General features: G+C 50.6%; 2 protein-coding genes across 3 annotated transcripts in view; both read left to right on the top strand.

Annotated features, from left to right (window-relative positions):
* The window catches only part of CAPN5 (calpain 5), a 57,867-nt gene that overhangs the window by 37,850 nt on the left and 5,025 nt on the right, over window positions 1-14,992 (top strand). For both annotated transcript variants that reach the window (XM_075491233.1, XM_075491232.1), the window contains 8 exons: window positions 7,724-7,932; window positions 8,377-8,569; window positions 9,142-9,335; window positions 10,059-10,136; window positions 10,583-10,778; window positions 11,746-11,868; window positions 12,388-12,584; window positions 12,953-13,074. In XM_075491233.1, the coding sequence (XP_075347348.1) occupies window positions 7,724-7,932; window positions 8,377-8,569; window positions 9,142-9,335; window positions 10,059-10,136; window positions 10,583-10,778; window positions 11,746-11,868; window positions 12,388-12,584; window positions 12,953-13,074 (1,312 nt within the window). The remainder of the gene's footprint in view (window positions 1-7,723; window positions 7,933-8,376; window positions 8,570-9,141; window positions 9,336-10,058; window positions 10,137-10,582; window positions 10,779-11,745; window positions 11,869-12,387; window positions 12,585-12,952; window positions 13,075-14,992) is intronic.
* On the top strand, window positions 1,356-2,485 carry OMP (olfactory marker protein). Its single transcript, XM_075492038.1, has one exon. The coding sequence runs from the start codon at window positions 1,995-1,997 to the stop codon at window positions 2,472-2,474; it is 480 nt and encodes a 159-aa protein (XP_075348153.1). The 5' UTR covers window positions 1,356-1,994; the 3' UTR covers window positions 2,475-2,485.

The following is a 14,992-nucleotide window of genomic DNA, read 5'->3' as shown; positions in this document are numbered from 1 at the left end:
GGGTCTTTAGGAGTAACAGCAGACTGGTGACTGTGGGACAAATCCCAGGAAAATGACCCACCTGGGGCCCCTGGTGTCTGTGGTTTGTCTGCCCAAGGCCAGCTTCTGATGGTCTTTTTTGGGACTTCTTCTGGAAGTCAAAGTAATAGCCTCCAGGGATCATTCTGGATGGTTGTGAATCAAGTCTGACACAGTCCAGGTGATGGCACAGCCTTTTGTAAAAATATTTTAGAAAAACTGTTTCCTGGAGTTCATTTAACACAGTTTGAGCTCCCAAAGTACCCTGCAAACATGGTATGTGGCAGAAGCCAACCTGAGCCACAGATAGGACGGAGAGAACCCAAACGACTTGACTCCGTACAATGTCTAAAGCTTTGTGCTGAAACCCCTGCACACTCCAAGTGTCCAAACCAGTGACTACATCCCAAAGATACCATAGCACACTTGCAGGAGTCAGGCCTTTTCCATGGTGCACCTAAAACTGTGGCTGTCGTTTAGCTGTCGTGTCACGGGGCCACTTGGCAGAAGGGGGCATGGCTTGGCATGGCACCTCTCTTCAGGATCTACAGCCTCATGGAGCCACCCAGCACCCTGCAAAGAGAAATGTGTTCACCACTATCCCCCTTTATCCCATCCACTGTCTGGACAACCCACCAGCACAGCACCGGTGCTCTGGATTTAATCATGCACATCAGTTGCTGGGGAATGAGTGGTTCCAGGTTGGGCACGATGGTCTTGCTGGTGCTCATGTGGGCTCAGAGCATCCCTACAGTGCCTAGAAAGAGGTTGTTTGGGTTGCTTGTATCTTGGACCTGCTTCTCCACCTGGCCCAAAGAGACAAACGTTAAGGCGCAGGCTGCCTGAGTTCCCCTTTCCCAGGCGCACTAAGGTGAAGCCCACATGTGAGCACCCTCTCCAACATCGGGCCAGTCTGTTTGAGGGCAGGCAGACTTATGCTGAGCTGCTGGCATCCACCTGCTGCTGCACCATCCTTCCTCCACCTGGACTCCTACCAGCTGTGCCATCCAGAAAAGGACATGGGTTCCTGAGGAACAAGTTGACTATGAGTCAAACGTACCATTGCAGAGATGGGGGCCAAACTACCATGAGTGCAGCCAGCAGGGCGAGGGAAATTATTCTTTCCCTCTGTCCGGCATTTGTTAATCCCCATCTGGGCACTGTTCTGGGGTCCCCAGAAGAAGACAGTGGCAGACTGAAGCGAGCCTGATGGAAGCCACCAAGATGGTTGGAGCACAGGACATGCAAGCAGGGGCTGAGAGAGCTGGGTTTGTGTGGCCAGGAGGAGGGAAGGCGAAGGAGGAGGTTATTGCTCTCTGCAGGTACCTAATGGGAGGGTGTGGACAAGATGGAGCCAGACTCTTGCTGGGGATGCACAGTCACAGGACAAAAGTCAAGAGCAGAAGCTCCAGCTTCTCTTTAGCGTGAGTGTGGTCAGACACTGCAACAGGGGCCTAGAGAGGCTGTGGGATTGCCATCCATGGAGATACTCAAAGACGGACTGGACAAAGCCCCGAGCAACCTGATTTAACCTTGAAGTAAGTCCTGCTTTGAGCAGCAGGTTGGACCAGACCCCTCCAGAGTTTCCTTCCAACCTGAATTATCCCATGAGCCTACACTCAGACAAAGCCACTGCCACCCAGACCTGTCGGGTGGCATCCCTGGCTGCACGCCTTCGTTTTGGGATAACGAGCCGTGGTTGTCAGGGAGGTTGCCAGGGAGGCTGACATCAGACATCCCTTCCCTATAGATTATCGTGCACAGCAGCACCATCAGTTCCTAATCTGCAAACGAGGCGGGAGGGCACCCAGAAGAAGCCCCGGAGGGTGTTTTGCGTCACTGGCCCGGGTTGCCTAGCACCACTGGGACCGTGGAGAGGGAGCACCAGCTCCGGGGGCTTGGAGGCTTTTTCCCCCTGTGTGTCCTCTTTGAGAGCCAAACATCGCTGAGGACGTGGCAGAGGAGCAACTGAGGCGATGGCAGCTGAGGCAGGGATGCTCGAGCTGCCCTTCGTCCACGATGACCAGCTCACCCGGTGCATGCGACTGCGATTCCAGAGCCTGCAGCAAAAAAACATGAGGCCCCAGGATGGTGAGAAGTTGCTGCGTCCCAACGAGCACATCTACCGAGTGGATTTCAGCCGGCAGCACAACCTGCGCTTCCTCCGCTGGGACATCCAGCTGGAGAGACCTGGGAAGGTCACGGTGACCGGCACGTCCCAGCACTGGACTCCTGATCTCACCCACCTTATGAACCGGCAGCTGCTGGAGCCGGTGGGCATCTTCTGGAAGAAGCCAGGGGCCAAGGAGGTGGAGTGCAATGAGGCAGATGCCCAGGAATTTGGGGAGCGGATAGCAGAGTTAGCCCAGATCCGCAAGGTGATGTATTTCCTCCTCGCTTTCACTGACGGCCTCGAACCAGCTCAGCTGAAGGGCTCCATTGTCTTTAAAGCCTGATCCCCTCTTGCTCAGCCCTTCTTGTTCCAGCTGTGCTTCTTTTGTCTTCATTTTTATTTCTCTCAGTTAATTTCTTGGTTCATTTTTTATGTGGTTCTTTTTTTTTATAAGGGACAGCGTCATGAAAAAGTGGAGGACAGCTCGGCGCTTCTGGAGCCCCTCAGCCCTGTGAAATGTCCCCCATACCTGCTGTCCTCTGTCTGAATAATGGGGAGGAGGGGGCCACGAGCTTGCTGCTGTATTTGCCTAGACCATAAGACTGCATGCTTGTGAATTCAGCAGGGATTCACCAGGTCTGACTAGCGCAGGGTCTTGGAAATATGAGGCTGCCCTAAGCCCTCCAACTGTGGCAATTGCATACCAAAAGCCTGATGGAAAAATAAGAAATTGCCATACTAGAAACAGGAGAGACAACCTGCAGAGAGCCCTGGCTTCCAGTTTCCATCCTAGCCATTAAAAAGGGAGGGCTTGTTTGCGATGGAGTGCTTCTTGCAAGGATGCTGAGTGCTTGCAGGCTGCAGTGACTCCTGCTGTGACTGTGGCTGCTTGGTGTCTCTGAAGACCAGTCCCACGGAGGATCACCTTGCCATGAAGCTGAAGTACATTTGGACATGCCGTATTCTGCAGATTGCAAACCCACTGGACAAACTGGTGCAGGGAGGTTGGACTGCCCTTTTCCTGACAGCTGCCACCATTTCTTGCTGGGGTCACTGAAGGGGGGGTGTTCTCCAGCACGTTGCTCACCTTGTGCTGCCTGGACATTGTTGGTCCTGAGATGGGTTGGAGCAGGCGTGCATGTGTGTGCAGAGCTGGGCAAGTGAGCCAGCAGCTCCGAGCAGGCTGTAGGTCTGAGCCAGCATTGCGTCCCCTGCAGCAGAAACAATTTGTGCATTGTTGTGACCTTAAAGCACCCGTGAATGTATTTATTCTGAAGCATCTATAGAGAGCTGTGAGGCTGCAGAGTGCTTTGCAAACCACAGCTTTGCTGCTGCTGTCCCCAAAAAGCAGTATCTCCTACCCTCTACAAATACTGAGGCAGGGAGCGGTATCTGGGTGGCCATGGGAGCAGAGAGGGGAGACGGTACCTTTGCAAGCTTAGGAGCAGGAGAGTGTTTTGTGCCTGGCTTGTCCCATGACTGTGAATAAACTAACAACTTCGGACGTTCCCTTTTCCTCCACCAAAAAGTGGAGGGTACTTTGGTGAAGCTTCTTGAGAGCCACAGATAGAAATGTCCTTTGAAAGAGTCAAGTATTATTACAACTGATCCTTCGCTAAGATTGCACGCAAATGTGGGTGAGCGCTCCTCAAGGTATGGCCTGAGATTCTCCTGTGATATGTAAGGAGAGGGCAGTGATGGGAAAGCCAGGACAAGGTGACTTTGTACCCATGGCCTGCTGTCTTGTGCAGACCATCCCCAAAAGAGTCCAACCTCTTCTTCAAAGCCTCCAGAGACGCAGACTCCATGCCCTCCCCAGCCCAATAGTAGTGTATAAAATGATTTGCACAAGCTATGCCAGGCAGAGAGGAGAAGGAAAGCAGGAAGATCAGCTACTGGCTGGAGAGATGGTGGGAACTTTGAGTCTTGCCCACAGCCAAAGCTCAGCAACCACTGAATCATACAGCCATGCCATGGGCATTGCTGGAGAAGTTGATGTCTTTGTTTAGACCCCGAGAAATGCTGGACTCAGTGAGAAGAGATAAAAGTGGATGCATCCCTGCTTGGCCATAGCATGGACCCACGGTGGGCCAAACCCATGTCTAGGGTCCTGGCAGACTTTCCCATAGGAGATGCCTCCTTGTACATCCCAGAGCAGAGCTCCTGACTGCGAACCACATTAGACCCAATAACAGGAGCCACTGCCAACATCCAAAGGGGTTTTTGCATGCCAGGCCACACAATATGCCATTGCTGCGTTGCTGGTTGCTGGGGTAGAGTTCTTGCTGCAGATACCTTGCTGGGTATTGATGTACCACAGTAAATAAAAGCCTAGTCAACAGGGTTCCCCTTTAAGGACTGAGGCTGTGCGTGTCTTCTTCATGCTCATTTTGGAAGCTGCCCCAATCCTGCACGCAATAAAGCAGCACGCACCAATTTTCACGTCACTGTTGGTATTTTTGAGCACCCTTTTATCTCCTGTAAAAAGTAAAATGAACATTTACCTTCTTTTCTCTTGGTGTGAAAGGCTTAATGGAGCATTTAGCAGTTTGTGTGGTTTGGGGAGGTGGTTGAAGCTGGGCAGAGGAGGGGAAACAATCCTCAGGTGGATCCCCCTTTCCATCAGAGCTGAGGGTGGGAGCTTCTTTGTACCAGTCACTGAAACTCTCCCTACAGTTTCAGCATCCCATAAAGACTTTCAGATACACCACTCTGTCCCATCTCCCAGGGGAATTTCATTCTGGTTTGTACTGTGGTTCAGCAGATTGGCACAGCTGGGTCCCTCCTTCCCCCTCCTGAGCTGGCAAGTTCTCAGCAGAAGAGCCCCTGCTTGGAGGAATCGGGGTCCACCAATTCCTCCTTCTAATCAGAGACAATTCTCCAGGGTCACAGGTACCTTTTTCCTCTTAATTAGCCACTCTTAAGAAAAATGAGAAAAGCCCTAAACCAGCTTAGGGAAATGAACCTGGTGTTTCTGGGCTCCCAAATTACCTGTCTTTGAGCCCTTTCACTGTAAATTTGTCCCACTGAAGGGTGTTACAGCTCCAGATTTTGGGAGCCCCTAAGCACAAAGCTGCACAGTTGGGTGAATGAGAAGACATGGTCTCCACTGCCTCAGTGTCACACAACCAAGTTGAGTCGAGGACTCAGTGGGATCCTGGGATGGGTGGTCGATGGCATGCTCTCCAGCATCCACTGAGAAGAGATGAAGATGTCTGGGGAGGTTTCCTGGGAGTGGGTGGGAGCCGTGGACCTCAGTCGCATGATGATCTCCTGGAGGTATCTGGGCTCCAGCTACAGCTGGGGTTTGTAGATGTGCCCCAGGTCAATCCTTTAGGCAATACACAGCATCAGGTCACAGGCAGGGGTTGTGCTGTATGCCTTGAAGTGCAGTGTCCTGGTAGGCACTGCATGCAGAGCTGCCACCTCTCCCCTACAGCCAGGGGAGTCTCAGACACCTTGGCCAGCAGGCGAAGCAACTGGAGGGATCCTTGGCCCGGGTGGGATGCTGTGCTCTGGGAGGAGCTGGGGGGAGGAACCTGATGTTTGAGCTCACACCTTGCTCTTTGGCAGGTTGAGGACACATTGGGCTCTGGAGATCGGGCTTCTCTCGTTTCCCCTTGGGTCAGCGTTGAAACAAGACAAGTCCTTGCTTCTGGACCTTGCTCTTCATGAAGGCTGACCGCTTTTGCTACCTTCAGCAGCAGAGGGTGTTTTCAGCGCTGTCCCCAAATGAAGGGACAGAGGAGGATGGTGGGGACCTGTATCTCCTGCCACCACTGACAGCAATGGCAAGTCTCAGAACCAGCCAGCTGGAAGCTGTCGCTACCAGCTCTGGCTGACAAGCTGCTTCTAATCAATGCCGTAATCATTTCTAAGCCCACATTAATAGCGAGTTGATTAGCACAATGGTCCTCTATGACAATTCATTAGGATGAACTCCAGTCAAGAGGGAATCGATGGGGACTGATGGAGGGCTGTCTGACCTTTCCTGGTGCTCTCCCAGAGGGAGTCTGGGGAATCGTTGTTAGCACTCCTGGAAAACACCAAACCCTCCAAAAGCGGCTCTTTTTCGTGGCTCTGTCTGCTCTGCTTTATTGATCCAGACAACTCAAGAGTGCCAGTGAGCTCACAGGGCTGAGGGCATCATTAATATTTCAGTGTAGGAGCAATAAAAGCCCTGGGCTGGATCATTGCTGGTAGCTAAGGAGTCGGCGGGCTCTCCAGAGAGAATTCTCTCTGCAGGGTTCCGGCTTCGTGATGGCAGCCAAATAAAAGCAGAAGGCTCCGGCAGCTGGACAAGGGCCAAGGCACGGTGCAGGGGTCTCACCATGGCCTGGGACTTCCTGAAGAGCCTCTTTCCATGCAATGTAGCTGTGTCCTGTCCTATCCCACCCCAACACTCGCAGCTGTCTCCACGGGACAGTGATTATTTGGTATATTGGAACATAATTTTCCCCGTGGGCATGTTGGGGTTTTTCCTCGCTTAGGTCATGACTCTTTGGGAGCAGGTAAGTAAAGAAGCAAAGGTGTGGACAGTCACTCACATTACTGCAGCTGAATGGGTCAGCACTTGTCAGCTATCAACTACATTAACTATACACGGCCTCACAGCCCAGCCTGGCCATGAAGTAAAACCATGTTGCTTCACCCTCAGCAAAAGCTAAGCTGTGGTGGGGCAGTTCCTTGCTATGTGCCTCTATGTCCTGGTTCTAAATAAAATGCAGATCCTCCTAGATATATCATCTGTGTTTGGCTGTGCCCGTTTCTGTCCCAACTGTTGGGTGGATTTTCCATCCAAAGCAAAGCTGGTGGTGCCTGCAGCTGTGAAGGACTGTGGCCTTTGGCAGTTACCCTTCACTTGTGCCTGTCCCACTGGCAGTGCAGATGGCAGCGACACCAAACCTGCGCTCCCTCAGCCCCTCTGCTGCTCTAGGGTTTCTTTCACCCCAGGCCCTCTTTTCCTTCTTTCAGCAAGTCACCTCCCTGTGTTTGCTTGGATGAGTATGGTAGCTCTTGACAGGGAAGAATGGAGACCTTGTGGGGATGGGGATCTTGCTTTTCCCACTTTTATTTAGCAGAGTAGATGTATGCAGAGCGTCTGGTCCTTGTTCATTGCCACCAGGTAGACAAATACACTACTTGCTCTTGGACCAGTCAAGTCACACCAGAATCGGTAAGAGAATCAAAGAAGGTGCCCTCTCTTAGTGGTACCCTACTGACATTAAAATGAACAGAAATGTGGTCATAAAAATAACCATCCCTGGTCAGATCAAGGACTCTTCTGCTCCAATAGCCTGTCTACAGCAGCACATGGCAGCAGATGTCCAGCAGGGTGGAATTATAAGAAAGAGGACAAGGATCTGTAGCTCCATCTTCCAAGGCCAGATGAAGTCTAAGCTATTCCAGTACATGTTACTCTAGTCTGCATTGGAGGAACCACGTCCATAATCTGGCCCCAACAGGCTGTAAGCAAGTCCATCCCCCTCATATTCTTTCTTATCTTTGATATTGTCTGTGTTAGTTCCAGGATGAGAGTCAAACCCAGCAAAAAAGGCAATAACCTAGGTGCATGTGCCTCCTCTCTTGCAGGTCATCCCAGACTGGAAGGAGCAGGAGTGGAATCCCGAGAAACCCGAGAGCTACGTGGGGATCTTTCACTTCCAGTTCTGGCGTTTTGGTCAGTGGCTGGACGTGGTGATAGATGACCGCCTGCCCACACTCCACAACCAGCTCATCTACTGCCACTCCAACTCCAGGAATGAGTTCTGGTGCGCCTTGGTGGAGAAAGCTTATGCCAAGTAGGTAGCCGGGCAGTTGCAGGACAAACTGGGACCTGGGCACCCTGTTTTTCCTCTCTGTTCATTCATCAGTTGGTTTGCACAAGTGGAAACAACAGCTTTCCTGGGGAGGAGTAGGACATATCTCAAACAGACAGAAACTGTAAGAAAAAAACCTTCTCTAGCCTTAATTTACCCTCAAAACAAAATATCCTCCAACACCACGTTTGTTTAAGTAACACCTATCCTAGAGATTTCAAGTTCCTTTTACTTTGTCCTATGCAAGAGTCCACAGCAAGAGTGCTGCAAGCAGCATGGGTCTTATTTTTTCACCCTAGTTTGCTGTCCTCACCCACTGAAAGCTTTATTACAAATCTCTGTTCTCCAGGCTGCCCCAAGAACTGTCCCAGACCCCTTAAAATGTCGAGCCAGTGTTGTTGTGCCATCTCTGTCATCCTCTTTCAGGTTGTCAGGCTGTTATGAGGCCCTGGATGGAGGCAACACAGCTGATGCCCTGGTAGACTTTACTGGTGGGGTCTCTGAACCTATTGACCTGACCGAAGGGGACTACGTTGCTGATGAAGCCAAACGAAACCTCCTCTTTGAGCGCGTGTTGAAGGTGCACAACCGGGGAGGCCTCATCAGCTGCTCCATCAAAGTAAGCAATGTTACCTGTATGGTCACAGTCTCACGGGAACAGGCATTTTAGGATGCAGTTGTTTTACAGTGTCAGAGACTTCTAAATTAGATCAGATAAATTATGGCCAAGGTTTCCTACTTCTTCTTGTGGATGGCAAAAGGAGTAAAGCCTGGATGCCAACCCTCTTTATTCCTCATTGCTACGTCCAAGAACCCAGATTAATCCCACCACCCTTTAAATGTTAGGAGAGGATTCACTTCCAGGGAAAGGCATTTTGGTGTCTGCATGTGGACATCTCTACAAACATTGGGTGCCAGACCTCCCATTATAACCAGTAGAATGAGCTTTATGGGTTGACAATATGGGAGCTCAGAGACCTCATGCAGAAGATGAAGACCAGGAAGGATCTAGCACCTAAAATGGCATCTGATACATCTGCCAAGGCAACTGGCTCTCTCCCTGAGCATTGGTGCTCTTCTTTTTGGCTCAGAGAAACCTGTGGGGAAATCTGAGCTCTCTTTTTTCCCAGTCCCTGCAAAGGTGGTCACATCCTCCTTTGGTACGAGCACTGTCTGTGTCCCCCTGCCCAGGCCACATCAGCAGCTGACATGGAGGCCCGCCTGGCCTGCGGACTGGTGAAGGGCCACGCATACGCGGTGACGGACGTGCGGAAGGTCCGCCTGGGCCATGGCCTGCTGTCCTTCTTCAAGTCGGAGAAGCTGGACATGATCCGCATGCGCAACCCATGGGGCGAGCGGGAGTGGAACGGCCCTTGGAGTGACACGTGAGTTAGGATGGGCAGCAGCAGCACCTTTTTTTGGTGGGAAAAGCTGGGTTGGAGCAAGCCTTGAGACATAAGACAATTTGACTACCTCCACACCCATAGGATAACATTGGGGGATGCTGCTTCAACCCATGTCCTAAACCTACTGTTTCACTGGGGTAGATTCATTCCTTGCCCTGGGGTCCTTGCCTGGAGGTCAGCAGAAGGGTGGCTGAGCTTGGCTGACCTTCTCATTAAGGCTCTGGTGGGTGTTGTGGTGAAATTGCCAGCATGTTCACACTAGTGAAGGATGATCATAGCTCACCTTTCCACTCCCAGTCTTGTTCCAGCAAAACCAGCACCCAACAGAATCAACCTCTGCCACCACTGACTGCTGTGTTGTCTGTGGATGGGATGAAGAACCGAGGGCTGGTGTAACCAGAGCCTTTGACCAGAATCCATTTTGTTATCTTCACTGATAGGGTTGTGATTGTACTGGCCAAACAAATCTTGCCAAGCTGGATTCAGCTCCACTGATCAGGAAGGGAGTTGAAGCTCCAAGCCATGCTGCACAACCCTCATGTTTGGAAGATGAGCTAACCAGAGCAGTGTAGGGAGTGGTTGCATGGCTGCAGCTTTATACAGGCCTTGTGCCCTTGACAGATCCTGCCGAGGCCAAGTAGCCTCTTGAATTCTTGTGTGTCCCCTTGCCCTCACAGTAATGATCCTGTACTCTTCCCACAGCTCTGAGGAGTGGCAGAAAGTGAGTAAAAGTGAGAGAGAGAAGATGGGGATGACGGTGGAAGATGACGGAGAGTTCTGGTGAGTCCCTCCTGGGGTTGTCACCATGGGCCGTGCCCACAGCGTCCTCCCACCCCATGAAGCATATGAGTCATTTCCATGCATATAGCTATCCAGAGCAAACAGCCTTCCAAGCCCCAGGATCTTTATAGAATCACAGAATCACAGAATTGTATAGGTTGGAAAAGACCTTTAAGATCATCGAGTCCAACCATAGTGAAGCCTCCTCCTTGAGCCCATGGGTATTCTCTGCTTCTTCCACTCCAAAACACATAGCTCTATTGTTTAAACTGAAGAAGAAGTATCTACTGCATGCATGGAGAAAGGTATCTCCATCTCTTTTGTTATTCATCAGCCGTCAGAGGCTACCCACACACAGTCTCTAACACGTGATCTTGAAAATCCCTGCAGCATACTGTTCAGGGGAATGAAGCAGCATAACCCAGCTCTGTCCTTTCCTGACTTAGGATGACCTTCGAAGATTTCTGCAAATATTTCACAGACATCATCAAGTGCCGTCTCATCAACACGTCCTACCTGAGCATCCACAAGACCTGGGAGGAAGCAGTGCTACACGGGGCATGGACCAGAAGCAATGACCCCTTGAAGAACCGCTGTGGAGGCTGTATCAACCACAAGGACACCTTTTTGCAGAACCCCCAAGTGAGTCACGGAGCAGAGGACCTTCTGGAGCCTTCACACGTGCTTCCAAGTGTTTAAATCTCCTACAGGGACCTGGAAGGCCAAAATGGCTACCAGACCTCTAATACATTAAATGTACTCATGACCATTCTCTGGCTGAGACCCCTGGTACAGCATGACCAGCATCCAGGCCAACTCTATTAAACTTACCCCTTTTATCAGGGAGACTGCATCCAAGTGCCTGGTGTAGAGCATCTTGGCACAAGCAAACAGCAAACTGTGCCACAGGGTAGCAGTGTTAGCTGCTGCCAGGAACCATTTCCAACAATTTGGATGTCTGAATGATCAAATCCCAGTTCCTTTGCCCAAACCTCGGCACTGTTAAATTTACCAGGACAGGTGTAGTCTATAGCACCATTTCCTTCTAGCTTGGCCTTCAAAAGGCCCTGCTGTGAAGCTCTTCTGTCCTGTCCTGCTCTGAACTGGGATTCTCAGTAACATGAGACAAGTTCTTGTGAGTCCTTCATCTACCAAGCAGATGAAGGATGGTCTCGTCCATTCCAGAAGTTGTCAAGGATGTGGGAGAGTTGTTTCCTGCTTCCAGCTCTGTATTAGCCTTCATCTTAGGTCTCTGTGAACATCAGTTCCTCCTTCCACGCCTCGTAGGAGGATTTGTGGCAGACTGCAAGGGGTGGAAGTCTCTGGTATGAGACTGCATCCAGACTCCTTGGATTCTGCCAAGCAATTCAAGACTGGATTTCCCAGTCTTTTTCTAAGATGAGCCAAAAAGGTCTCTGGCTTGACAAGATGATGCCAGTTCCCAAGAGGAGTGGGTATGGGCTCTCAGTGCTGGTACTGAAGCCAGGCTGTCCCTGCAGTGAGGGTGAGGAGAATCTGAGGTTCACTCTACTGTGTGTCCACCCCCACCCATGCCCAGTGATCCTGTCTTAGTAGAAGTCCTCCCTTACTTTCCTCCCTTTGCTTCTAGTACGTGTTTGATGTGAAGAAGGCAGAAGATGAAGTGCTGATCTCCATCCAGCAGAAGCCAAAAAGGACCAGTCGCAAAGAGGGCAAAGGAGAGAACTTGGCCATAGGCTTTGATATCCATAAGGTAGACCATGGTTCCTGCATGTTGGCCTGAATACCCCGATAAATTTGTTAGTGGTGGAGTGGTACATCAGTCCTGCGTGACCATTGGTATTGTACATTTAAGTATTACCTGGGTGCCTCTGCGGTGCCTTCAGCACAGCCTGCCTTCTCTAGAGATGATGAGAGATTTCAGAGGTGAACAGTGACAGCATGGACAAATTCTCCTTGCTAAAAGCAATGGTTAGCCTGTTATCTCCAGATGTTGAAATCCGTTAGACTGATCCTTATGCGTTGCTTGCTGGGCCCCCAGTGTCAAGCTGGGATGCAAGAGACAATGAGTCCCTGAGCCAACAGAGTTGGGAGAGCCACATCCACACTTGTTTTCCATCCAGCCCAGTTGGGACCGTTTTGCTGGTTCTCTTAACTCCAGCTCTCCCAGCACTGTGGGGTCAGTCCTCGCAGTTTGGCCCCCCAAGGTGGATACCAACACATTGTCAGTCAGTGCTGTCCTGCTGACCGTCCCACTGTGGTCTCTGCCCAGGTGGAGCTGAACAGGAACTACCGGATGCACACCCTGCAGCAGAAGGTGGCCAGCTCCATTTACATCAACTCCCGCAGTGTCTTCCTGAGGACGGACCTGAAGGAAGGCCGCTACGTCATCATTCCTACCACTTTTGACCCCGGTCACGTAGGCGAGTTCCTTCTCAGGATTTTCACAGATGTGCCTTCAGATTGCCGGTAAGGAGCAAGAGCAGTGATGGGGAGGAGCTGGCTATTTGGAGACAGCCCTGTGCTTTTGACATGTGGTTTTCTTGATTGGAATTGGTCACAGCCTTGCCTGGAGCTGGTGGTTGGCTTCCTTTCAAGGGTGGCCAAGAGACAGGGAATCTTTACAGGTCTCACCACAGACATGCACAGAAGCTCCCACTCTGCTTCTAAGCATGATGTGGGAGAGCATCCCAAACCCAGGTTGAGGAGATGAGAGTGGGGAGCAGAGTCTGACAGTGGACAGTGCATAGTCCCTCCATCCTGCTAGAGCAAACCCTCTGGCCTGCCCGTGCAGTAAGGCTGGGCACCTCTTAAAGGCCACATGTTTTTCCCTGCAGAGAGCTGACGCTGGATGAGCCACCACACACCTGCTGGAGTGGGATGTGTGGTTACCCGCAAGTGGTATCCCAGATCCATGTCCTCGCTGCAGCCGGGCTCAAGAATCAGGACTCCCAAGGAGGTACTGGTCTTTCCCTGCCTGTTGTCTGGTCCCAGAGGAGTTGGGAGGTGGTTGTTTCAGTGGGAAAAGGGGGAGGTAGTTTCATGAGGTAGGAGGTTGCTGGGATTTGTTATGTCCCCGGGTATTATTTTCAGTGAACATGCCTGATTCAGACACCAGAGGAGGAGAAAGTCCATGGAGAATCAAACTCACTTCTTGTTGTGGACATGATCTGGGAGCTGTTATATTTAGGCTGTTGTCTAAGATCCTCGGGAGATCTTCCCAAAACTTCCCCAAAGTGCTTAGCGGTGGTCCTGTAACAATCCAGGCTTTCCTTCTGAGTATGAGCAGCTGTAAAAGTCAGGAATCGTATTTAAAGGCTTTTTAGTAGAAGGACATAGAAGCAATGGAACAGGCTGATGTGTTGGGGTAGCGTTCATCACCAGAGGCTGGATAAATGTCTATCAGGAGAGGGTAGGTCAAATTTAGCTCATTTTGGGATGGTGTGGATCGAGAGCCTCTCCCTCTATTTCCTGTAAGTCCTGCTCCACGCTTGGTTCCTAGGAGGCCTGTGAGATGACCTGAGCCACCACCAGCACAGCGCACTGTGTTTCTGCCTCCTTGGTCCTCTAAAGGTTCATTTTCATGGTCCTACCATGCTCTGATGCAATTTTGACATCCAGTACTTCTCCTGCATGAAAGACAGCAGCAGCACCATGCCTCACCACGTCCTGCAGCCGCGCAGCTGCTCATGGCAAAGAGCCCCATGTTCAGTCTTCCTGGGGCGTCTGGATCAAGAAACCCAGGGGTAGTGATGACTTGTACTGCAGATCGTTGAAATAGAGATGAAAGGTCTAGAGGTTGCTATTAGAGAAGCAAATGCCTTTCCACCATGGGAACAGACCAGATCCTAGCCTTTCTCCCCCATTTCTTGAGTCAAGGACATGTGTTGAATGTGGCAAGGTTTAGCCAGGCACTTTCAAGCCAAATTTAAAGTATAAAAATTGAAAACTTAAAATTTAAAAAATCTAAATTAAAAACTCAGGTTTGTTTTGGGTTTTTTTCACCCAAGTATTATTGTCAGGGCTGCGTATCACTAAAGCCCTGAAAGTAACGAGCAGGATCCTTCCTTAGGGCAAGGACTAGCCCAATTTGCTTATTTATCACATGCCACAAAGGGAGTCCTTCTATCCTGTCTGGTGTTTGGGGAGGGAATTTTACCCTAGGTGGGTTGTTTTTTCTTGGGTTACTCACAATAGCTCAGTGTATCTGTAGCAATGCAGGGAAATCTGTAGCCAAAGGTCTCTGAACTGTTCACAGAAACAAGCAGATTTATCTTTCCTTCAGACAAGGGTACATGTGAATTCTGGAGCCGTAAAATATTTTTTCAGCAAGAGGCCCTTGGAAATGGCTTTTTTCCAGCTGTTTTCCAGCTGTTCAGCTCCCACCACCAACAGCCTGCATGTTTGGTGCTTTCCAGTGCAATGGCATCTCTCGCATCTCCCAGCCCAGGCCTTTCAGACTACTTTGGAAATAGTGATTTACAGATAGGAATTTGGCTCCGGCTGATGGAATATGACGATTTAAATGGGACATCCCAAAAGACAAGGCTAGTTTGGAAAAACAGCTGTGAAATCTAGCAGCTGTGTCTCACCAAAGGAGCCAGGTCCTTGCAAACAGAAAGCTAGCGAGGAGGTGGTCTGGCAATCAAAAATGTGGTTCCTAAATCCCTGGCCCTCAGAAAGGGGTGGTTTGTTCCTCCTCATTTCCACATTTCCCTTGGACAAGAAAACTCATCCACCTGGTCTGTGTTTCCATCATAGCCACTAAAGCTCATGGTGAGAAAATGCAGTCTGGCCGTTAAATTTCTGTAGCAATAGCTAATTCTCTACTGAAATTCCCCAGACGAGCACTTGTTTCATAAGGGGAAAATGTTCGC

The sequence above is a fragment of the Mycteria americana genome, chromosome 1 (genome assembly GCF_035582795.1).
Source record: "Mycteria americana isolate JAX WOST 10 ecotype Jacksonville Zoo and Gardens chromosome 1, USCA_MyAme_1.0, whole genome shotgun sequence".
In the NCBI taxonomy this organism is placed as follows: domain Eukaryota; kingdom Metazoa; phylum Chordata; class Aves; order Ciconiiformes; family Ciconiidae; genus Mycteria; species Mycteria americana.
Note: the sequence above shows the minus strand (reverse complement) of the source record. Positions and strands in the feature narration are given on the sequence as shown.